Here is a 25,189-nt window from a genome sequence, read left to right as displayed (position 1 = left end):
TATTAAGAAAATAAGAAATGGGATCCAAATTTCATGTTTCTTGATGTTCTCATTCTTCTTCTTCTTTTTTTTTTTTTTTGCTTTTTTGCTAGGCAAACGGAGTTAAGTGACTTGCCCAGGATCACACAGCTATTAAGTGTCTTGTGTTGTGTGTCTGAGACCGGATTTGAACTCAAGTCCTCCTGACTCCAAGGCCGGAGCTCTAGCCACTGCCCCACCAAGCTGCCCCTGTTGTCATTCTTATTACATAAACAGACGACTTTAAAAATGATGTGTGTGGTAAACAAAAGAACACAAATAAGCTAGTTACATAGTGGGTACCTGTTTCTTTGAACACATATTTAGTTGTATTCTGAATGTGCACAAGTCATTCACATTATTTGCTAATCTTTACAGTTGCATTGTAGAGAAATTGAGATCTTTTTCTTCCAAAATGACTGTTACTTTGGAAAGCACAACTCACTGTTGTCACATTTTTGTTGCTTTTATTCATGACAAGAATTGTCCGTGTGAGAAATGTACGTCTTTTATGCAGCCAACTTAAGAATAATAATAAAAAAAAAGTTGGAAAAAAAAAGAAGTGGATCTTTTCCTTGCCAAAGCAAATTCTTCTACATGCACAAATGATTCCACATTCCATCCCATTTTGTACAGTAGATTTCTCCAGTCATCTCCTCACTGATTTTAATCTCTTCCTGCCTATTGGCTTCCTCCTTACTGTGTACAAACTCCCATCCTCAAAAACCACTTAGTTGAGTGAGTCCATCCATCCCCTATAGTGTCTCCTATAACCCTCCTTTTTGTGGCTAAATTCTTTGAGAAGGCCATCTACCATCGAATTCTTTTTCTTTTTTGCTCTATTCTTAACTCTCACAGTCTGGCTTCTAACCTCATTATTCAACTGAAACTGATCTCTTCAAAGTTCCTAATGATTTCTTAAATGCCAAATCTAATAGCCTTTATTAATGCTCATCTTTTTTTTTATCTTTCTACAGCCTTTCACACTAGTGATCACCTTCTTCTTGATATTCTCTTTCCTCCAGGCTTCTGTGGCATGGCTCTCTCTCTGAGTTCTCCTCCTACCTTAACTGCTCCTTCTCATCTACTTTGCTGGAGCTTCATCCAAAGTGGGTCTGTCCTGAGCTCTCTTTTCTTCTCTCCGTACTATTTCTCTTGTTGATCTCATCAGCTCCCATAGATTTGAGTATTATCTCTATGCAGAATATTCTTAAACGTACTTATCCATCACTAACTTTTCTACTGACCTCCAGTTTCACATCTCCAACTGCCTATCAGACATCTTGAAATAGATGTCCTACTCGATACATCCAAAACCGAACTCATTGTTTCCTCAAACTGTCCTGTCTTCTAAACTTTCCTATTACTCTTAAAGATATACTGCCCTCCTCCCTGTCACCCAGGCTTGAATCCTAGGCATCATCTTTGACTCCTCACTCTATCACCCCCATATCCAATCAGCTGCCAAGTTTTGTCTGCTCTACTTTTATGACATCTTTAGTATATGCCTCCTTCTCTCCTTTAAAAATGTCATCACCCTAGTACAAGTCCTAATCAGCTCAGTCCTGGGCTATTTTAATAGCCTGCTGTCTGGTCCCCTTGTCTCGAGTCTCTCCCTACTCAAGTCCATCTTCCACTCAGTTGTTAAATTAAACTTCCTAGGGTACAGATTTAATCATATCACCCCTCTCTCCCATTCAATAAATTCTAGTAGTTCCCTATTACCTCCAGGATCAAATATAAAATCCTCTGTTTAGCTTTTAAAGTCCTTTATAAATAGGTCCCCTCCTACCTTTCTTACACCTTACTCCTTTTCAACTACTTTGTGACCCAGTGAGATAGGATTTTTGGTGTTCCTCAAATATGGCACTCTGTTTCCTGACTCAGTAATTTTAGTGGTAGTCTCTCATGCCCGGAACTCTCTCCTTCATCTCTGCCATGTGGCTTTGTTCAAGTCTCAGCTAAAGTCCCACATTCTAAAATAACCCTTTCCCAGTTCTCCTTAATATTAATGCCTTCTCTCTGAGATAATATTCAACTTAATCCCAATTTATCTTATTTGTACATAGGTGTGTGCATGTTGTCTCCCCCATTAGAATGTGAGCTCCTTGAGAAGAGGGATTGGGTTTTATTTTTGTCTTTATTTGTATCTACAGTGTCTGGCACATAATAGACATTTAATAAATGCTTGCTAACTAACTCTGACAGTCTAGTATTAACACCGGCCATTGAACTGTACAACGGTTTTAAAACCAGTCAGTACTAATTTTATTTACACTGTTGTAAGCATTGTACATACATACATACATACATACATACATATATATATATATATATATTTGGTTCTGCTTCCTTAACTCCACACCACTTCATACAAACTTTTTCACATTTGCTGTAGTTCATAATTACTTCATAATGCTCGGCATGGCAACATTTTAATAATTTGCTACAACAAATTATCCAGCTATAACCTAATTGTTGGGCGTATTTTATTTCCAGATTTTTTATGATCATAATCAACAGTACTATAAACCTTTATATCCATAGGGATATTTAGTAACTTTATTTATATAATTTCAAATTATTTTCCAGAATGAATTTCTAGTATCTCTGCAGAGTGCCACCAGAAGTGAATTTGGCTATCTTATGATAGCCCTTTCAACACTGAGTAGTCCTCTCTTCTGGCATATTAGCTAGCTTAATGGATGGCTTAAATCTTATTTCTTAGGTTTTCAGTAATTTTGAATACCTTATTTTTAATGTGGTTAATAGTTTATATTCCACTTTTTGAAAACTTTTTGCTTACATCCCTTGACCACCATTAATTGAGAAATGACTTTTTGTATTTATTTTTAGTTTTCAACATTCATTTACATAAGATTTTGAGTCCCAGATTTTCTCCCCATCTCTCCCCTCCCCCATCCCAAGATGGAGTGCAATTTGGTATAGGCTTTACATATATATTCATATTTAACCTATTTTCACATTAGTCATGTTATAAGGAAGACTTAGAACCAATGGGAGAAACCATGAGAAAGAAAATACAAACAAAAAAAGAAAAAAAAAAGAGAGAGCAAATAATATGCTTCTATCAGCATTTAGACTTCAAAGCTCTTTTTCTGGATGTGGACAGTATTTTCCATCATATGTGTTTTGGAGTTGTCTTAGATCCTTGCATGGCTAAGAAGAGATAAGTCTATCAAAGTTATCAAGTTATAGCACAATGTAGCTGTTACTGTGTACAATGTTCTCCTGGTTCTGCTCACTTCACTCAGCATCAATTCATATAAATCTTTCCAGATTCCTTGTAGAGTTTTAGATTTTATATTTTGACCAGGTTGACTTATGAAAACTTTTTTTCCCTATTAATATGAATTTTTCTTTTAATTCTAGCTGTATTGACCTTATTGGTAAAAAAAAAAAAAAGCTTTTTAACCGGATGTTATCCACTTACTCCCCTGCCTCATGACCTCTATTATCTCATGTCTGGTTACAAATTCTTGCCCTACTCATATTGAGTTATGAATAAGCACCTATGTTTCAGGGACTGTGCTATGCACAGGACATACAAATATAAAAAATGAAACAATCCCCACTTGTTAAAAGCTTACATTTTAATTGGGCAGACAACAGAATAAACATGAAGAGAAGAAATACAAGTAAGTAAAAAGTAGTTGGATACAATGAAGTTTGAGGGAGGACACGAGCAATTGAAGAGTCTGGGAAAAGCTTCACATAGAAGGCACTGCATGAACCACACTCCTTGTCCTTGCATTAAACTTTTATTTTAATGGTTTCAATTTCTGTGCTAGATTTTTGGTTAAACTGTGCCCATTTAAAAACTACCAATATTAAAAACTAATGACTTAAAACTACCATAAAACAAACAGTCCACAAAAATATTCCTTTCCTTTTGAAGCTTTTATGATTAACTGCAATTATTAACAAGTCTTTTACTACTAAACTTAAATGGCCAATTGGGACAAACAGTTCTGAGACTGATCTTACTGATTAAGTAAGATTACTGATTACTGATTAAGAATGGAGTAGTAGGTATTGTACTGTATATTTATTTAGCTTTGTAGGCAGATTTCTGTGACCTTACTAGTTTCAGAAGTCTTTTTTTGTCAATTGCCACAAAAAGCAAAGAAGAGGGTAATCAGAGAAGCTCTCCACACACACGGGCTTTCCTGAATTGTGTCTATGAAGGCAGCATCATCAGATTTCAGGAATTTAGTGCTATTTTCCTACTTCTAATCAGAATGACAATCTTCTTCAATTAATATGCTTACTAAACAACGTGATTAATATGACAGGTTCATAGTCAGCACTGATCTGGCCCAGATGGTTCAGAATAATGAAACATGCAGGGAAGCCACTGCTTCTATTGGTGGATCATTCTTACTATAACCAGCCACATTACAATAGTGGACATATTTGATAGACAAAGACCTAACAATGAAACCGATACTATCTCCAGGCAGAGCCTAACTCAAAACTTCAGGGCACATTTCAAGAAAATTTACTTCAGTTATAACATTGAGCAGAGTTCACCACCATGCCTAAGTTTAGAACCCCACTTTCCATAGGTCCAACAACTACGATACCAGTATTTGTGGACATGTGAGAGGGGTAAATGCAGGGAGCTTGTCAGTTGGACAAGTTGGAGGCAGGAAGCAATTCAAAGCTTCAAGAAGAATAGTTCCATTATCATCGCCATCCTTACAGGTAACTTTCCAACCCTTGCACCAAGACATATTAGAAGCTGGTTCCATATGTTGCCAATATTCCAAAGTGAAACTGGCACAAAATCTATTGTGCCTGGGTTATAGTTGATTTTCTTAATAAGGACTGACTTCCTTGATAATTTCCTCAGAAATTATCTATAGGATGGCTTAGTGGAATCCATCGCCTTGACAACAAAAATTGGTTGTTTCACACCTAGTATATAGGCTAGAAGGGCATGCTCAAGGGAGGTCTGTCCTTTTTTTAAGATGGCAGCTTTGGATTTGCTAACATTACAAGCATCAATCAGGACAGCACCATCAGCCTGAAATGTGTCTGTAACAATGTTCTTGATAAAGTTTGTGTGTCCTGGAATATCAATGATGGTCACATAATACATGCTGGTCTCAAATTTCCAGAGAGTGATATCAATCACGCTAACCATGCTGCCATTTAGCCATCAGTCTATCCAAGACCCAGAAATTTTTGAAGAAGCCCTTCCTCTTTTGGCAGCCTCCTTCTCAAACTTTTCTATGATTCACTTTTTGATCCCACAAAATTTGTAGATGAGTTGGCCAGTTGTGGTAGATTTGCCAGAGTCTACGCATCCAATGATGATGATGTTAATGTGAATCTTCTCCCAGTCTAATTTTGTGCAGCAAACCTGTTGCAAAAGACTTGAACTACATCTTTGAGGAAGACAGGGATCCCATGAGGTGGAGATGAAAAGAGAATGCATATCAAGTATGGGAGACTGCCAGTTCAAAGGCATGGACATAGGAGACACACTGCAGTGTGTGAGGAAAATCGAGAAAACCAGTTTGACTGGATCACAGAGGGCAAGTGGGAAAATGTGAAGTGAAGTTAGAAAGATAGGTCAGGGACAGGTTATAAAGGGCTTTAAGAGTTAAATAAAAGCACTTCTTGAAGAGGGGAGTGACATGGTCAGATTTGGTCTTAAGGAAGATCACTCTGACAGTAATGTTGAAGACAGACTGAAGTGGTGAAATGCTTAGGACAGGGAGACCAATTAGAAGCTATTGTAATAAGACAGGTTTGAAGTGATGAGGAGCTGAATGAAGGTGGTAGTTGTGTGAGTAGACAGAAGGAACTGGATGTGAGAGATCTGTGTAGCTAGAAATAGCAAGATTTGGTATATGATTGGCTAAATGGGGTAGAAGAGTAGAGTTAAGGATAAAGGCAAGGATACTGACCTGGGAGCTAGGAAGAATAGTGGTGCCTTCCACAGAAACAGAGAAATCTAGAAGAATGATAGACTCTGGGGAAAAATAATCAGTTCTGATTTTGACATGCTGAGTTTGAAATATCTCCATAGCATACAGTTTGAAACATCTAATAGGGAGGTGTTGATGCAGAACTGAAACTTGGGGGAAGGAATGAAGCTGGATATACAGATCTGTGAGTGATTTTAAACTTCTGAGAGGTGATGAAGCCAGAAGTGAAAAGAGTAGTGGGCCTAGCAGATAAGCTTGGGGAACATTCATTGTTAGGATACATGATAGACAAGCCAAAGGACACCGAAGATTGATCAGACAGATAAGAGAACTGGGAGAGATTAGTGTTATGAAACCCAAGGAGGAAAGACTATCTAAGAGGAGAGGTGATCAACAGTGTCAAGTGAAGCAATTAGTTTGAGAAAGGTGAGGACTGAAAAAAGACCATCAGATTTGATGATTAAAGGAGAAATTTTAGTTAAGCATTGTGCAAAGGACTAAGAAGTGAGTTGGAGGAAAAGAAATGGGGACAGTGAATATAGTTATTTCAAGAAGTTTGGCTGAGAAAGAGAGAAGAGATAAAAGACAATAGCTGAGGATGGTAGGACTTTTTTTTTTTTTTTTGGCAAGGCAAACTCCAGGGTCAGTGCTCTATCCACTGTGCCACCTAGCTGCCCCTGGTAGGACATTTTTTTAAGGCGGTAGGAATCAGTACATCAGAGTGGCTGAAGATTAGAGTGGAAAAATTAATGAGCAATCTCTAGCAATCTGCTAGAGAAGCCAGGAGAAGATGGGACTAAGGATGTATGTAGACAGCTGATCTCAGCTGATTTTTTGCAAGCCTGGTTTTTTTTTTTTGTTTTTGTTTTCTTAGCAGTTTTTGTTGAATAAAACGTTCCTTTGCGTTGCTAAGTTTACCATAAAGTAGATTGTGGAACACCTTTGCCACTAGGTCTTGTTTTTCTGGTTTCTAGTTTTCTACTTTCTAGTTCTTAACCACGTTTCTACTTTTTAACCAATACCAGGTAATTTTAATAAATACCGTGCACGTGTGTGTGTGTGTGTGTGTGTGTGGATGGATGTGCCACATCTCCTCCTTCCCTATTTTAAATTTTATTCCTTGATGTTTTTGACCTTTTATTCCTCCAAATGAATTATGTTATTGTCCTAAGCTCCTTGACAGCAAGTACTGTTTCATTACTGTCTTTGTATTCTTGGTGCCATAACAGTGCCTGGAATATAGGGAAACACTATACAAATGCTTTCATGATTGTCTAATTCTATAAAATATCCCTTTGGGAATTTGATTAATATAACACTAAACTTGGAGTATGACTTGTATCTTTTATTCTTTTAATATACTGACACATTCCTTCCATGAACAAAGGTTCTTTCCAATTATTTAGGTCCTTTATTTCTATAAGCATTGTTTTATATTTATCCTTAATACTTGTCTATTTTAGAAGGTTAATTCCCAGATATTTCAGAAAAATGAATTTCATTTCTTCTTGTTTTGTTATAACTATTTAAAACACAAATAAGTACTATATTTTGTTCAAGACTTTTTCTGCATATATTGACATAATCAAATGATTTTGTTACTAACGAGTATAACTGTACTTTGTTATTGATGAAAAAATAATCAAATTCCTAGTATAAATTCAATCACGACAGAAAGGGACCTCAGCAATTTTCTAGTTCAATATACTTATTTTTGTAGAGAAGGAACTAAGGCCAAGAGGTTAAAAGGCTTGCCCAAGGTCAATGAGGTACTAAATAGGCCTAAGGACTTGATATTTCCATTGCATCATGTTACCTCTCAAAAGAGGTGGGGCTGATTGGGGATATGAATGTGGGTCCTCTTGCATCTTATGTGAGAATCATACTCAACTCAATTCTACCCAAAGAATAGTGGTGTCTGAAGGCCTTGTTTTAAATTTGGGTGTTTCTACTTAACTACCTATATAAAATTGAGTAAAATACTTGAAATCTCTGGGCCTCCTTTTATTTACTCAATTATAAAACCAGAGGGTTGAATAAATGTTCTCTAATGTCCATTCCAGGTTTAAATTCTATGATCCTACTATAATTCAATGCCAAGATGATGCAGGCTGAAATTTGGTTCCCATTTTCTTCCAATACTCTTTCCACAATTAATCCTGGTCCCTTTCTAGACTGCTTGTATCATACTGCAAAGCCATTAAAATAGGAAGTTCCAATTTACTGGATTTATTGGGAAACATTTTGAATATAACAAGAATTTGACATTTACTTATGTGTAATTTTATAAATAAGAAACAGTAAAAATGAAGAAAACTGCCCCATTTCACAATAACTTCACAGAACAAATCCCTTCAACAAAAGGATTTATTCTATAAAACTTAGACTCAGTCAAAAGGCTGCATCAAGCCACATGTGTCCATGAGGCCGTAGGTTCCCTACCCCTATGCTAGGTTAATCATTCTGAATTCCTTCAATTCTCTTATGGCATAATTTCAAGAACCTTCATCAACCTAGTTGTTCCTCTCTGGACATTCTTCAGCTTACCAATTTTCTTCCTAATATGTAGGACCCTGAACTAAATGAAATATGCCCTGTACATGGATGTAGTCTGACCATAATATATTTGGCCTATCACTTCCCTCACTCTGGAAGCTATCCTTTGCTTAATAAAACCTAAGCTCTCATTAGCTTTTTGAATACTACATCATAATATCAATTCTTATTAGCTTGTAGGCCAATAAAATAACTAGATCTTCTTTAGATGAATAGTGACCTATCAATGCCTCCTTCATTTTGTACCTGGGAAGTTAATTTTTTGAACCTAAATGTGAACCTTTAATTTTATATCAATTAACTGAATCCTCTTGCTGTGGGTTTCCCTGCACACAACTGACACAGACAGCAAAAACAGATGAGTTTTCTGCAGAAACTTTTTGTCATTACAACATTCTTCTTTATGGACTTCTTCATGGGACTCCAGGGTTTGAAAGAACAAAGTCTGAGAAACGCTTTCTAATCATCAACAACAACAAAAGACCAAAGGAAGCACTAATAAGTTAGATGCTTGAATAGAATAAAAAGATGGTACAAAATGCATAAAACACTATTTCTTAAGAAAACAAAACACAAAAATCTTTAAAACTTACTGTTCGTGGAAATCCAGCATTGGTGGCTCAAACCGTATAGGTCTGCAGTTTCCCCGGTATAGGGATACACTGTAAGCAGTAGAAGAAAAAAATATTACAAAACATACGTTTCCCTAATCTAATGATTCTTAACCCAGGTGAAAGGGGCAAGAACTTGTTTGTTTGTTTTTTAAAATAATTTGACAATTGTATTTCAATATAATCTGTTTGTTTTGTCACATATTAAATAAATACATACATACATACATATATATATATAATTTTATGCATTAATAAAACCCATTATTCTAAGGAGTCTTTTGGCTTCATCAAATTGCCAAAGAAGTCCATGACACAAAAAAGTTTAAGAACTTTGCCCTAATCCAAGCTCAATAAGTGGTAGCTTTCTTTTCTTTCAAATTAGATTTTATAAAAAGATTCTTAACAAGTACCAAATAAAATGGTTATTTCCATATACATAAAACAGAAAAAGATTGCACATGAAAGTGCAAATCTCTATGCAAAGAACTTGTACTTCTCTTTGTATGTATGATAAATTCAACATATAATTTTCAAACTTGTCTTGCTTGTCTATGATTCTAGCTTTTGTTCTGTTTTCTTCTGTAGTTTTTTTTTCCTCCACAAGAAATTTCTTTAAAAAAAAGCTGAGATTTTTGTTACTCAGACATGATTTTAAAGGAAGACAGTTAATGCTAACCTGGGTTTTGTTAATGTAATAGTTTCTCTGATTTGTTTGGATATACGTAGAAAACAGCAAGGATGACTTCACATTAATTGAGTAAAGTATTTTCAGTTATGGATAAGTATACAGATTTTAAAATGACATTGTGACATATTACAAGAAAATAACATACTACTAGATTTTTTTTTGAGCGAGAAAAGAAGATCAGACCTGTCATTTCATTGGTAAGAGAAATTCTCAGTAAGGCAAACCCCCTCTAACAATGCCTAACAGTTACTGTTCTGAAGTTACTTGGGACAATGAAAGGATAGGTGACTTGTCCAGAGTCATAAAGCCCATGTGTTACAGGCATCATTTTGTGGGAGGCCATGGCCAAATTCAACAAAGAGGAGAGGAGAGAGGCTTAATGATACACACAAAATTACCATGGATGAACTCCATAAGCCATGGTATATAGTCAAGAAATTCAAGCTGAAGAACTAGGCCTAGAAAGCCCCTTGCCACAAAGACAGAGCAAAGGATTCCTTATTCAGTAATAAGGAAAAGCTCTGAATTGGTGATGTGGCCCCTTGGCTCCACTGGTATGTAATGCACACAACTCAAGAGGCTTAAACTCCTCCAACCTGGTGGGATCTTTACCTGGTAGTAGAGATCACTGGGCTGAGAAAAAGAGTTGGGTGGATGGGTAGACTGGGAAGCCACTCTTAACAGAACTGCCATCATTGCTATATGTTTACTAACTGATTTTTTTTGGGGGGGGGCTAGGCAATGGGGTTAAGTGACTTGCCCAGGGTCACACAGCTAGTAAGTGTCAAGTGTCTGAGGCCGGATTTGAACTCAGGTCCTCCTGACTCCAAGGCCAGAGCTCTATCCACTGCACCACTTAGCTGCCCCTACTAACTGAATTTTTGCTAAATAAATACCCATGAATTTAGGGTAGCTTTTAGACCCCTATCATAGACTTGGACTCAGTTCTTTCTGACTCCAAAGCCAGGTCTCCACTATGTCACTTTGCTTCTCGCTAGTGGGTTTTTGGATAGTAATTTCCATCATTATAAAAGCTAATTAATCTGAAATTTGTGGTCTCTGTATAAACAGCTGAAAGTGATTTTTAAGCATCCCATATTTGTCACCGTAACTAACTTCTCATTTTAAAAAATTCTGAGCATTGCATATATTGTACAAATGTTATAGATACTGTATGTGAGGTGCGCATATACCTAATAATCTGTTCATATAAAGGGCAACTAGGTGGCACAGTATATGGAGCACTGGACCTGGAATAAGGAAAACCTGAGTTCAAGGTCTCAGATACTTACAAACTGAGATCCTTAAGTCACTTAATCCCTATCTCATTTAAACCTGTAAAATGGGGAAAATAAAAGCACCTCCAGGGTTGTTGTAACGAAAAAATGAGATAATACTTGCAAAGTACTTCGCAAACCTTTAAGCACTATATAATTTATAGATTATATAGCACCAGCTGTATTCTTTGGACATGATTCTACCATCATCATGCTCCTCCTTCCCCCCATCCCCTCCTTGCAGGAGAAGCTCATTACCACAAAACTCATCATCACAGAGATTGTATCAACTTTAGTATTCACACCTCACCAGTAACTCTGTTGCCTCTGCCTCCCAGTGGGAGGGCCAACTGGTAGAGCAAAACTAACATCATGCCTCGAGGGTACCTTCATAAGGGGGATGGGGGTGGGTATTTATAGCTTCCTTTTCTGTATTGTCTTCCCTCCTTAGATTTAAGCTCTGTTGGGGCAGGGATTGTCTTTTTCTTATTTGCATCCCAGGCTCAGCACATAGCCTGGTACATAATAGGACATTAAGAAATATTTATTACATTTGTGTTATATTGTATTGTACTGTTACTGTATATGGGTAGAAGATACATTTTTAACCAAACAAGAGATAGAGGTAATTACAAAAGATAAAACATAACTTTGATTAGATGAAACTGAAAAGCTGCATAAACAAAATTAATGCACCCAGGATAAGAAGATAATGGGGAAAAATCTTTGTATCAAATTTCTCAGATAAGCATTTGGTATCCAAGACATATAAACAATTAATAAATATATGCAGATAAATGGTCAAAGAATATAAACAAACAAAAGAAGAATTGCAAAATATTCACAATCACATGAAAGAATGCTTCATATCACTAACAAGAGAAATGCAAATCAGAAGAACCTTGAAGTTTCACCTCACTCCCTACAAATTGATGAAGATAACAATAGCCAAATACATCTTTTACTCATATACAATATTTATTAAGCTCTTGTTATGTGCCAGGAAGTACATGGCAAAACAAATAAGAAAAAGAAAATCCTTGCCCTCAAGGAGCTTGCAATCTAACGGGAAGACAACACACAAAAGGAAGCTCAAAATGGGAGAGAAGGTACTTGGAAGGGATGTGAGATGGCAAATTCGCTAATACACTGTTGGTGGACTTGTGAAATAGTACAACCACTTTGGAAAGCAATATAGAATTATGTAAAAAAGTGATTAAAATATCTATGATCTTTAAGTCAGACTCTACATTACTGGGTTTGTACCCTAAAGAAGCCATCGATAAAAAGATATTCTCCATATACACCAAAATATAGCAGTATTTTTGTGATGGCAAAGAATTTGAAACAAAGTAGATGACCATCAGTTGGGGAATGGCTAAACAAATAGTTGTACATGAATGTAATGGAATTATTATTTCGTTGTATGAAATGATTTATATGATGAATACAGTGAAGCATGGAAAACTCTATATGAACCTATGCAGAATGAAGTAAAGAGAACCAAGCAAACAATATACACAAAGATTAAAACTATGTAAATAGAAAGATCAACCGCACACACCAAAAAATCAAAAGTGAATGAAACAAAATTATAAAGGATGACTCCAATGAAGTGATATAAAAGTACATCTCCAAACTACCCCTTCACAGAGGTGGGAGATCTACAACTGTTGAACATTGTACATGTTTTCAGACTTTTTCTATGTATTGATCAATTATGCTGATTTTTTCCTCTTTTTTTGTCTTAAAAATATTGTTATATGGGATGGCTCCCATATAGAACACTGATATAGTGAGATAGAACACTGGATGGATTGGGAGGAATGTTGAGGAAAACAATGATATACAAACAGAAGACATCAATTAAAACTTTTTTTAAAAAGTACTATATAAAAACTAACAATTATTATGTGAAGGGAAAGGATTAAAGAAATTTGGTAAGCCAACTCAAATTTCAAAATAGTAAATTAAAAATAACTCAAACGAAAAAGAAAGACTTCAAAATACCAGCACAAATTGATACTACTTTCCAAAGGAAAAAGCCCAACTACATCAGGAATGTGAATCTCAGTGACATGTCTCAGTGACATGTTTAAGAAGATGGCACAGATAATTTTTTACCTTTACACTCAAGACTGAACACAATGTGGGTATCTGTTTTTATCTGTACTAACAGACCTTCTTACTAGTCTATGCCCAAGTTACACTCTGTATTCAACCATTCAGAGAAAAGCTGAAGAGTAAAGAAAAATACCACAGCATAAAACTCAGAATCATCCTAACAAAAAAACAAAACAAAACAAAACAAGCCCTTACCACATAGTTGTCAGGTACAGCAAGGCATACAAAATAGTTAGCATGTGACATGTGTAAAGCTCTTTGCATACCTTAAAGCTGTGGTGAGTGAAAGATGAAATCACTGAGGAAACAAAGGTTTGAGTTTCCAAGCATTTCGATTTATTAAGCAATGCATGCTAATTGCCTAACAAATTGGGCCTGGATCCCAAATATAGGAGGCAACAGATTTTTATACATCAAAAACAATCAAATAATTCCAATTAATTACATGGAAACAATTAACCAAGATATAACATTAGATAATCTGATCTCTAATTGGAGGAAAGATTAGGGGCTTTCCAAGCCGGGAGAAGAAGAGTGAACAGGTACAATTCCCTGAAATCAGAAAAAGAGATGTCCCACTCCCCGCAAAGTGTTGGTGAACAATTAAAGGAACATGGAAACAATGACTGACTGATTGGTATAGGGCCAGTTTTCAGGTAAGACTGGTATGGGCTGCCTGAAATATATAACTGTGAGGAAAATGTGCATCAATCTTTGGGTCTGACTGAATATTTCTGTTGAGACTGTTAAAATAGGTTCATAAAATCTCAGAGTTAGAAGAGACTTCAGAATATTCCAATCCATATCTGAACAAGAATCCCCAAACATGTTCATCTAGCTTTTGCAGACCTTTAATGAGAGAGAATCTAATATATGCCCTGCCTTGAATACCTCCTTTATTGCTGAACATTGTGCTCTTCCTTCAATATCCAGGTCAAGCTCTAACTCTTTAATGAATTCTTCACTTAACCACCCCAACTTATCTCTCTCCTGGAGCCCTTAATATCTGTAATACTCAGTTGGCCTTTAGCATGTTCACCTACTTTCAAAATTAACAGTGTTAGACAAATGGCATAGATACAGAGCTAAACTAGGAATCAGTAAAAGTTGTGTTCAAGTTCTATTTTGACACATACTATCTGTGTGATTCTGGGTAAATCACTTAAACTCTCTAAGATTATAAATTGCAGAGAAGGTGTCAACCCCCATTGGTAAAAGAAGTTTCTTCACTTAAAGTTCTCTAATCCAGTATTTCTCAAAGTGAGGCAGGGGACCCCTCTATAGCGCATTTGCATAGGGCTTTATTTGCAAACCCTTTCAAGGGGCCCATGAAATCAAAATTATTTTCAGAAAAACATGAAGACATTTTAATTTATAATATGGTAAGTATCAATAGATTTAACCCACATTAACAAAAGCTCTTTTTGGGTAGATATCCTCAATAGTTTAAGAGTGTAAAGAGGTCCAGAGACCAAAATACATGAGAACTGCTGCCTCAGAAGAACAATGAAATAATGGGTCAGACAAAAAAAACCCCCAAAACAACAAATTTAAATTTAAATATGTAAAAAATTCAAAGAAAAAATACAAAGGATAAGATTAAAAAAAAAAGCTGGACAATTATCCATGATTTTTATGTCATGTTCTAGGTCATCCTTCACATTACTGCCAGAGTATCTTCCTCATTCACAGATGTACTTATGTCATCTCTCTGCTGAAAAACCTTCAGTGTCTTTCTAGTACTGATTGCTTACCAAGTTTAAACTCCTAAGTCTGGAATTCAATGTTCTTTACAAGGCATACTCATAAAATTTTTAAGCTTTTTCTCATGCTATTTATTCAATGAATCAAGCAGCCTTCTGTGTGCTAGATGTTGGGGATAATTTTGACTTCTTACTTCTGAGGGAGAAGAAGCAACAGAAAAGAGAATCTGAGCTGAATATGGAAAATAAAACTGTGTAGGTGACTTGTAGTGACTTGAACTACTACTGAAGTATGTCAAAGGTTGAATCTGGCAAAACTGGAAAATACTGAGAAAACCTGAAATAGGCCAATTTCCAGACCCAGACACTGGTCTAGGGTTCTACTTATAGGTCAAAAAAAGAATTAATAAATAAACAGATTTAAAAGCAGGTATTAATAAGTGCTTTACTACAGGTGATACCACCACCTGCAAGTGAATTGGATTTCAGTGAGGGAGGGCCATGCAAAGTCACCAGCGCTGCAAAGTTAGGCTTAAAATTCTGTAAGCTAGGCTTTAGCAATACATGAACTGAGAATTACCAGAAAAGTAGTTTGGTTTCCAAAGAAACAGAGGAACTAGAGACCAAATTGCCAACATTCATTGGATTATGGAGAAAGCAAGGGAATTCCAGAAGAAAAAAAACCCCAACTACTTCTGCTTGACTGACAACACTAAATCCTTTGACCGTAGATCACAACAAAATGTGACAAGTACTCAAGAGAGATGGGAGTCTCACCAGATCATCTCACTTGTCTCTCTTGAGGAACCTGTATGCAGGTCAAGAAACAACATTTAGAACAAAACACGGAATAACTGGTTGGTTTAAGACTGGAAAAGGAGTATGACAAGGCTGTATATTGTCACCTTATGTAACTTACACGCAGAATATATCATGCTAAATGCCAAGCTGGATGAATGAAAAGCTGGAATTAAGGTTGCCAGAAGAAATATTAAATGATCTCAGATATGCAGACAATACCACTCTGATGGCAGAAAAGTAAAGAAGAATTAAGAAGCCTCTTGATGAGGATAAAAGAAGAGAGTATAAAAGCTGGCTTGAAGCTTCTAAAAAGCAGAGACATCACCTTGCCAACAAAGGTCCATATAGTCAAAGCTATGGTTTTTCTAGTAGTAATGTATGGCTGTGAGAGTTGGACTATAAAAGTCACTGACACCAACATTTTCTTCTACTCTTTTCCCTTTCACCTTCTGGGGAGGGGTAGAAAAAAAAACACACACACACACAAAGGAAAATGATGCATGTGCCCTTCAACATTATCATTCCAAATCCTCACAAATTATTGCCTGTTCTTAAAATATTTGAAACTGCACTGAAAACTACATTTGTGTGTAACTTTTCTTTTGTAAATGAACACACATGTAAACTCACTAAATAAATATTACATTAAAAAAAAGAGAAGAAAAGAAAGCTGAGTGGAATCCAATGCTTTAGAATTGTGGTGCCGGAGAAGACTTTTGAGAGTTCCTTGGATCAAATCAGTCAATATTGAAAGAAATTCAGACTATTCGCTGGAAGGTCAAATACTGAAGCTGAAGCTTAAATAGTACAAGAGAAACAAGATTGATTGGAAAAGACCCTGATGTTGGGAAAGACTCAAGGCAAAAGGAAAGGAAAAAGGGATGGCAGAGAATGAGATGGATAGATAGTGTCACGGAAACAATGAACATGAATTTGGACTTTGAAAGGACCATGGGGTCATCAAGAAGTGGACAGAACTGAACGACTCAACAATAACAACAACTCACTTAGGAATAAGGTTTTAATATGTAGCTCAAAGATGAAAATCTCAACCATTAATTCTGCAGGGACTGTCGTCAAGTCTGTGATGTTTTCATTTCTGCCACAGCCAGAGTAAATGTTATCCATGTCTCAAGTATAAGTTGACCTAACAGGAAAAGATTAAGGGATTTGAAGAATACTTCTGTACATTCCAAGTTGTACGGGACAATCAAGTGTTCCCAAAGAAAACAGAATCCAGACTTCAATGAGGGAAAAAAGGATCTGATTTGGAGAAGAAACAACTTATCAATATGATGGTAAATGAAAGAGTCTAATACCAAGAAAGGGAAGGAAAAGGATAGCGGTACAACTGGAGCTTAAAAGCAAATCTGAAGTTTTTTTCCTGAAAAGAGAGGTGGATGCTCTATGGAAGAAGCTGCTTTTCTTCCAAAGAATGATATAGTAGATAGAACCAAAGTGAGAGAACATCCAGTAAAGCTCAAAGGAAAAAAGAGGACAGCACTTAGCACAGTGCCTAGAACACAGCAGGCATTTAATAAAGCTTACTGACTGAGTAGTAAAGACGCAGTCATTGGTAATCCCAGTAGTAAAAAATCTAGTAATAAAAATCATGGAAATGTCCATATACTAATGTCCAAATTTAGGCAATAAGCACTACAATTAAGAGGGATGGGGGGGGCGGGGCAGCTAGGTGGCACATTGGATAGAGCTCCAGCCTTGGTGTCAGGAGGACCTGAATTCAAATCTGGCCTCAGACACTTGACACTAGCGGTGTGACCCTGGGTAAGTCACTTAACCCCGACTGCCTCATCAAAAAGGGCGGCGGGGGGGAAGAGGGATCAGGAAATGTTTCCTGGAGAAGGCTGGATTTTGGCTGGGACTTGAAGAAAGCCAGGGAAGCAAGGACACGGAGATGAGGAGGGAGAGCACTCCATACATGAAGGATAGCCAAATGGAGAGTTATTTGAGTGAAGGGAAAAGAAGGAACACATGATTTTGTCATGAGTTTGATAATTGGGTCACAATTCTAATACAGAAGCAGGCTAGTGTAGGGATGGGGAACTTCAATTCTCATTCTCTCTCTTTCTCTATGTCTACTTTTCTCCAAACTCCTAAAGAAAGAACACTTAACAACTTCTTTAACTTCCTTAGGATAAAGATAATTTCATCCTTCAAACTAATAAGGGCAAATTCTATTCTGGATCTGATCCTCATTAACAGGGAAGAATTGGTTGTTGGGGTGGAAATCATGGTAACCTTAGGAAAAAATAACTACCCCCCCCACCCCAATGAGTTTGTGACAGAGAAGAGGAAATTTGTGCATAATCTGACATATATGTTAGACTTGGGGAAAGAAGATTTTAAAGGATTCAAAGGAAAAACAGGAAGGCTCCCATGGAGTAAAATGCTAAAGGGGAAGGTAGCACAGGAAGGATGGGAGATTCTCAGGAATGAAACTGAAGACACAAATGAAACAATTCCAATGAGGAAAAAAAATGGGATTTGTCTGAAGAGATAGCTGTACAGGGAACTCAACAACCAAGTAATATTACATAAAGAAAGGCAAAGAAGATGGACTGACCAGGTAATCAGTAATGAATATAAAAATATGGCACAGTCATACTCAGGATGAGCTGAGGCCAGCAACTCAATAACGTAAGAAAAAAGGGGGGGGGTGAGAAGAAAGATGAGTAGGGGGTTCTCCTTTAAGCTATACTGGAAGCAAAAGAAGGATCAAATAAAGGACAGGACTTTTGTTTGAGGTGGATATACTAATGATAATGGAAAAAAGAGAGAAAGCAAAGCTGTTCAATCCTTAACTATGTTTCTGTTTTCTCTGCAAAAGAGAATAATTTTTGATACTGCATCATGGGAAACAATAGAGGTACCACAAAATTGGAAAAGGGCAAATGTTGGCTTGACTTTAAGAAGAACAGGTCAGTGAGCTTGACTTTGTTGTCTGGAGAAATTTTAGACAAACACCAAAGAGTTCATTGTCAAACATATAGACAGGGAAATAGTAATCACAAAAAGCCAGAATGGCTTCATCAAAAACAAGTCATACCTTCATCTCCTTTTCTGAAAGAATTATTAAGGTAGTAGAAGAGGAGAATGCTGTGGCTATAGTTTCTCTACATTTCAGAAAATTTTCAATAAAGCATCTCATACTGTTCTTGTGGAGATGCTGGACAAGTATGAATTCGATGATAATAATAAATTAGCATTTATATAGTACTTTAACGTTTGCAAAACACTTTACATGTGTTATCTCGTTTGTTATTCACGAACACTTTTGTATTCTGAACTGCTGAATGGCCAATTAAATGAGTAGTTCTTCACGGTTCAATGTCTATTTGGCCAGAAGGTCTCCAGTGCAGTACCAAAGGAATCTGTGCTTGGTCGTGTTCCGTTTAATCATTTTATTCATGGCTTAGATGAAGGCATAGATGGCATGGTATTTCAAGATGATCCAGAACTGGGAAGGATAGCTAAAATAATAAATGATAGGCTCCAAAGAAACCTTATAGGCAACAGCATTAGGTTAAATAAAAGAAGAAATTCAAAACAGATAATGTAAAATCTTACACGTGGATACAAAAGTCACAAGTACAAGTACACACACTTCACAAGTATAAGGTGAAGGAGGCATGTTTATACAGACGCTGTTCTGAAACTTCTTTTAGGGGTTTTAGTACACTGAAAATGCACCCCACTCAATAGCATATCAAGGTGCAGAGGCTGGTCCTGCACAAAGCATCAATTTAGAAGCTAAAGATGTGAATAAATCAAAGAAACCCTTTTTTTTTTTTTAAGGCAATTGGGGTTAAGTGTTTGCCCAGGGTCACACAGATAGTAAGTGTCTGAGGTCATATTTGAACTCAGGTCCTTCTGACTCCAAGGCCAGAGCTCTATCCACTGTGCCACCTACCTGCCCCAAAGAAACCCATCTATGATACTATTTAGCATCGAAAATTACTGTAAATCTAACTCCATAAGAGCTGTAAGCAGAGACTTAAAGGAAAAAAAACATTTTTCCCACAAGGATTATATGAATGTCTAGGGAAAAAAAAATGAAGATATGAAAAAATGAAATAAAAGCTCCTGAAGAAAGCATTTGAAAAAGAATAAGTAACTCAGAAGAGAAAGTAGTAAACCTTATCCAAGAAATGGAACCCCTGGAAACTTAGAAAAGACAAAACAAATAAGAGACTTAATGAGACAGGAAGATAAACTGGAATAAAATCAAAAGATTGAAAAAGTAGACAAAATGTAAGATATCTGATATCAAAGCCAACCTATTTGGAAAATAAGATTAAAGAGATAATCTAAGATCATGATTTTAAAATAAAAAGTCTGGATACTTAGGCAAATTAATTTAAGCAAATGGAAGGAGCTGTATGATGAGGTAGTACTAACATGCTAACCTTTGAAGACATCAAGGCTGGTTCTGAAGGCACACTCCCTGCATTAGCACACTGGCACTACCTCACTATACACTGAGAGCCTGGAAGTGACCAGAACAATTTATATAAGGATAAAAACGTTGTAAACAAAAACAGTTTTTAAGGACTTAAGTCCTCTGTGATGAAAGCACCGAACAACCACATCCACAGAGGAGTTATGAAGATGCATGTTCTCTACCACCTCACAGGAATGGTCACCAGGGGTAGAAGCATGTACTTTTGGACATGGGCATCATATGGTTTCATTTTGCTTATTTATTACCAGGGTCTCCACCCCCCCCACCTGCTTCTTACTCATGATCATGATAAAAAGAGGACCAATGTAACATTTTTTTTTTTTTTTAAATGCATGGAAGAGAAAGAATGAAGTTCAGGAAGAAGCATAGTTAAGCAGAACAGTTTTGAAAACAATGGGTAGTATTTATTATTTACTTCATTTTTAAAAATTTTATGATGCTTTAATTTTCTTTTATGCCAAAATACAGAAATTATGAAAATATCAATGTAGCATATGATCTAATAATTTTTTAAAAAGCTCTAAATGAATTTTTCCAACCTTATATGAAAAGGATAGTCTAGAAAAACTCAAGTATAAGAAGGTGGAAAATTATGTGATATAGCAACAGTCTATCCCTGCAGAAGAGTGAAACCATTCTCTATAAAATATACTGAGGCACACCAGTTAGAAGTTTGTCAGGTAAATTTATGGCTAGAATGAAATTTTTGGAGGCCACAATAATAAATCTCCTCCAAAGCAGATATCTCTGATCACACTCAATTCTGTTTCTGAAAATATTTTCATATCTTTAGTCATTACTATCCTCCTCATCTTCATCATCAGATACATTATTCAAAGGGGACTTAGGTGATTGGCTATAAGAGTCTGATCTAGTAGGCTGACATGTAACCAAGTCCCCCAGAAATCACAAATCCACACAGGCTTAGAAGACTGGCTAGGTGGAAGAAATCACTTTTCAGAGCAGGGCCCACACACACAACAAAGCCACATTTGCGGCAGTGGTGGCAACGATTAGCAGGAGCAAATTTTTTTTTCTGACAACGCATACACACAGTTGCCTCAGAATCAGGTACCCAGACGGCAGTGTGTTCATTACTGGAAGTCTTCCCACTTATGGAGAGTAAATCAGTAACACACTTATTTACGTGATTCATCCATTCTGATTTTTCAGTAGCTGTGGCAGCATAAACAGCAAATGATTTAGTTGGTGTCTTGATAAGCCATCCATTCCGTAAGTCCCCCTCATCCTTGATGGAATCAATAGTGACATTCTCCAGGGGGATTATATGCTGCTTGTTATATTTTTTCTTCTGAATGACAATATTGCCATAGACAAGAATATCATTAAATAGGAAAAATTACCTTGCTTTTGGCTTCTTTCTACACAACTTAGTCAATACTCCTTCTCCAATAAGAACTCATCCAGGAATAGTCAAGGGTTGTCCGGCTGCTCCAAAACAGTCTTCCACTATACTTACATATCTGATATTAGCTTCACTGTTTTCCAATCGATCCACCATCTTCTGCTAGTAGCCCGGACCGATGCTGGGCAGCAGTCAGCGAGGCTCGAGAGCTTCCTGGTAGCTGGGGATGAGGAGCGGGCGGCGTCCTGCTCAGCTGCCCTCCCCCATGGGCAGCGAGAACCCCTCTCCAACAGTAAGAGTGGACGCTGCCTGGGCACTGCTCAAAGACGATCCTGATCTGGACCTGCTGAGCCAGGAGCATGGCAGCCTATATAGTTCATTTTTAAAGCACACTGTTAAAGGGAGATTCATACTTTCCTAAAGAATCTGTTGTTTTGTGTTCTGCTGTGTAGATGGAAATGTCCTTTTTTTAGTGTTTAAGTTCAGACTGAAAAAGAAAGTTTTAAAAAATGCAGAGTAATGGGTAGAATTTGCAAGATGCAGATTTAGATTGGACTTTAGGAAAAAGTTCCTAGCTATTAGAGCCACACAAAAGTGAAAATGGATAACCTCTGAGAGGTCACAGGTCCCCTTCTTTGGAGATTTTCAAGCAGAAGCTGGTTGACAGTTTACAAGGTATTTCGGGAAGCTATGGCAAGACTCCAGGAAGAGGTGAGAAGGGTTAAACTAGGGTGGTGCTTATATGAGAGGAGAAAAGAAAGGGATGTCCCCAGAGATGTGGTGGAGATACTGACAAGATTTAGCAATTGACTGGATGTGAAACTTCCCTTTCTTGGTTCTCTTTCCCAAGCAATTTATGTAACTGTTCCTTTTTTTGCATTCCACTGCGGATAATCATTCTCCCACCAAGCAAAGTAAGAGTGTTGCCCAAGGCTGTGCAGTAAGTCCTATTCTCCAGTATCTCTACTTTTTCTCTTCATGATCTCTTCAGCTCCCAAGAGTTCAATTATCTCTATGCAGATGACTCCCATATTCAACAATAGTGTGTGTGTGTCTGTCTGTCAGTCTATCTGTTTTGAGTACTCATCTCTCTCCTAAAGTTTAGCATCATCAGCTGCCTGCTTGATATTGCCAGCCAAATGTTGGTAACTGAAGTAAACTCAATATTTCCAAAATGAATTCATCATCTTCCTCAGTAAATTTGCCGCTCCTCCAAATTTCCCTGTCTTTATTCTCCCAATTAGCCACAAGTGCAAATCTTAAAGTCACCTCTCATTTACCTCTTGCATGAAAACAGCTTAATTAATTAATTAATTAGTAGAAGCTGTATTAATTTAGTCCACATATCTCACACTTGTTTCCACTCTACTAGTTTTGGTCCTTATCAAGTCTTTAAAAAACTTATTATAATTGCCTCCTAGTTATTATCCATGACAACAGACTTTTTTCTTTTCAAATATATCATTCACATAGTCACAAAAATTCACAAAAAAATTTCCCACCAGATCCATAATTTCCTCAATAGGGAACATTGGATAAGGAGGCCACTCTACCTAATGCAGATGAGCAAGTGCTTTATAACTTAATCAGACAGTGTCTGGAGCACTGAGAGACTATAACTTGTCAACAGGCACACAGTCAGTATGTACCAGAGGCAGGACATGAAACTAGGTCTTCCTCTCTATCCACTGTACCATGCTACCTATCAAGATATTGCCAAATAGAGAGAGCTAGGTGTCGGAGTGGATAGAGCACCAGGCTTGGAGTTAGTAGGACCCGAGTTCAAATCAGGCCTCAGACACTTCAGATCTGTGACCCTGAGCAAGTCACATAATCCCAATTACCACCCCAAAAAAAGATACTGCCAAATAATATTACTAAATAGAAGTCTGATGATGTCATTGATTTGCTCAAAATGGCTCACTGTGGCCCTTAGGATAAAATGAATGACTGGATGAAAAAGTATTTATTAAGCATTTACCATATATAAATACAAGCACTTTAGCCTGGCGTTTAAGGCCCTCAACAATTCAAGTACAAATTATCTCTTCAGCCTTATTTCATGTTATTATTGTTTAAATGATTTTTCTGCAGGAAGTCATGCAAATCTTCCCAGAATTCTCTGAAATTTCTGCCCTGTATCCCTCTCTCCACCTCCCCCCATGCCCTGGTCACCATTTCTTATAACATTCCATTATATTTACACACCATTATTTTTTCATCCATTCCCTATTAATGGACACTCCTTTAGTTTCGAGTTCTTTGCCACTACAAAAAGCTGCTATCGGTATTTTTTTGTAAATTTGGGTCCTTCTCCCCTTTTTTTGGATTTCTTTGGAGTATAAACCTGGTAGTGTTATCACTTTGTCAAAAGACATGCAGAATTTAATAGCTATTAACGCATAGTTCCAAACTGTTTTCCAGAATGACTGGACCAATCAATACACAGCTCTACCAAGAATGCCTGCTCTATCACATTAAGGTGTTTGTTTTATCACGGCCACTCTAGTATTTGTGGGAGTGAGGGAGAACCTTGTAGTTGCTTTAATTTTTCTAAATTTAATTTCTCTACTCTAAAAGACTTGAAGTGTGTTTTCATCTGGGTATAGCTTGAATTTATTCCTCTGAAAAACTGCCTATTCACATCCTTTGACCATTTATCAATTGGGGAGTGACTTTTATTCTTATAAAGTGAATTAGTTCCTTATATATCTTGGAAATGACATCTTTATGCTGCAAAGATTTTTTTCCTAACTACCAGTTACCCTTCAAACGTTAACAGCATTGGTTTTGTTTGTGCAAAACCTTTTTCATTTTATATAAGCAAAACCGTCTTTTTAATCTCTTTATTCTTTGGTCCTGAACTTTTCACTTGTTCTCTCCCAAGCACGGACTACTCTCCCTTCTCATCTCCACCTACTGGCTTCCTTGGCTTTCTTCAAGTCCAAGCTAAAACTCTACCTTTTACAGTTAGCTTTTCCTAACCTTCTTAATTCTAGTGCCTTCCCTCTGGTGATTATTTCCAATTTATCCTACAAATAACCTGCCTGTACATAGCTTCTGACATGCTGTCTCCCCCATAAGACTGTGACCTTCGTGAGAACAAGGACTGTCTAATACACTTCTTTGCATCTTCAGCACTTAGCACAGTGCCTAGAACATAGCAGGCACCTAATAAATGATGAATGAAAAATATTTTATTCCTTAAAACTTTAATTTATGATGTCATCCTTTACATCTAAGTAATGTACTTATCTGTAATGTAATGCAATATAATGTAATAAGTAACACACCCATCATCCTGGCATATGGTGTGATACTGGTCTACACCTACTTTCTGCCCAACTACCTTCCAGTTTTCTCAGAAGTTTTTGTTGAACAGTGAATTCTTAACCCAATAGCTGGGGTGTTCAGTTTTATAGAACATGAAGCTACCATACTCGTTTAATTCTGTTCGGTGTGTATCAAATCTGTAACTCTGATTGACCTCTCTATTTCTTAACAATTACCAAATTACGGGGGCAGCTAGGTGGCACAGTGGATAGAGCACCAGCCCTGGAGTCAGGAGGACCTGAGTTCAAATCCGGCCTCAGACACAT

General features: G+C 36.9%; 1 protein-coding gene and 1 pseudogene across 1 annotated transcript in view; both read right to left on the bottom strand.

Moving 5' to 3' along the window:
• The window catches only part of TMEM131 (transmembrane protein 131), a 163,237-nt gene that overhangs the window by 94,242 nt on the left and 43,806 nt on the right, over positions 1 to 25,189 (bottom strand). The window contains exon 5 of the mRNA XM_027856653.1: positions 9,128 to 9,196. Within this exon, the coding sequence (XP_027712454.1) occupies positions 9,128 to 9,196 (69 nt within the window). The remainder of the gene's footprint in view (positions 1 to 9,127; positions 9,197 to 25,189) is intronic.
• Positions 21,014 to 21,746, bottom strand: LOC114039039 (annotated as a pseudogene).

The sequence above is a fragment of the Vombatus ursinus genome, unplaced genomic scaffold (assembly GCF_900497805.2).
Source record: "Vombatus ursinus unplaced genomic scaffold, bare-nosed wombat genome assembly UNPS02011591.1, whole genome shotgun sequence".
NCBI lineage: Eukaryota > Metazoa > Chordata > Mammalia > Diprotodontia > Vombatidae > Vombatus > Vombatus ursinus.
Note: the sequence above shows the minus strand (reverse complement) of the source record. Positions and strands in the feature narration are given on the sequence as shown.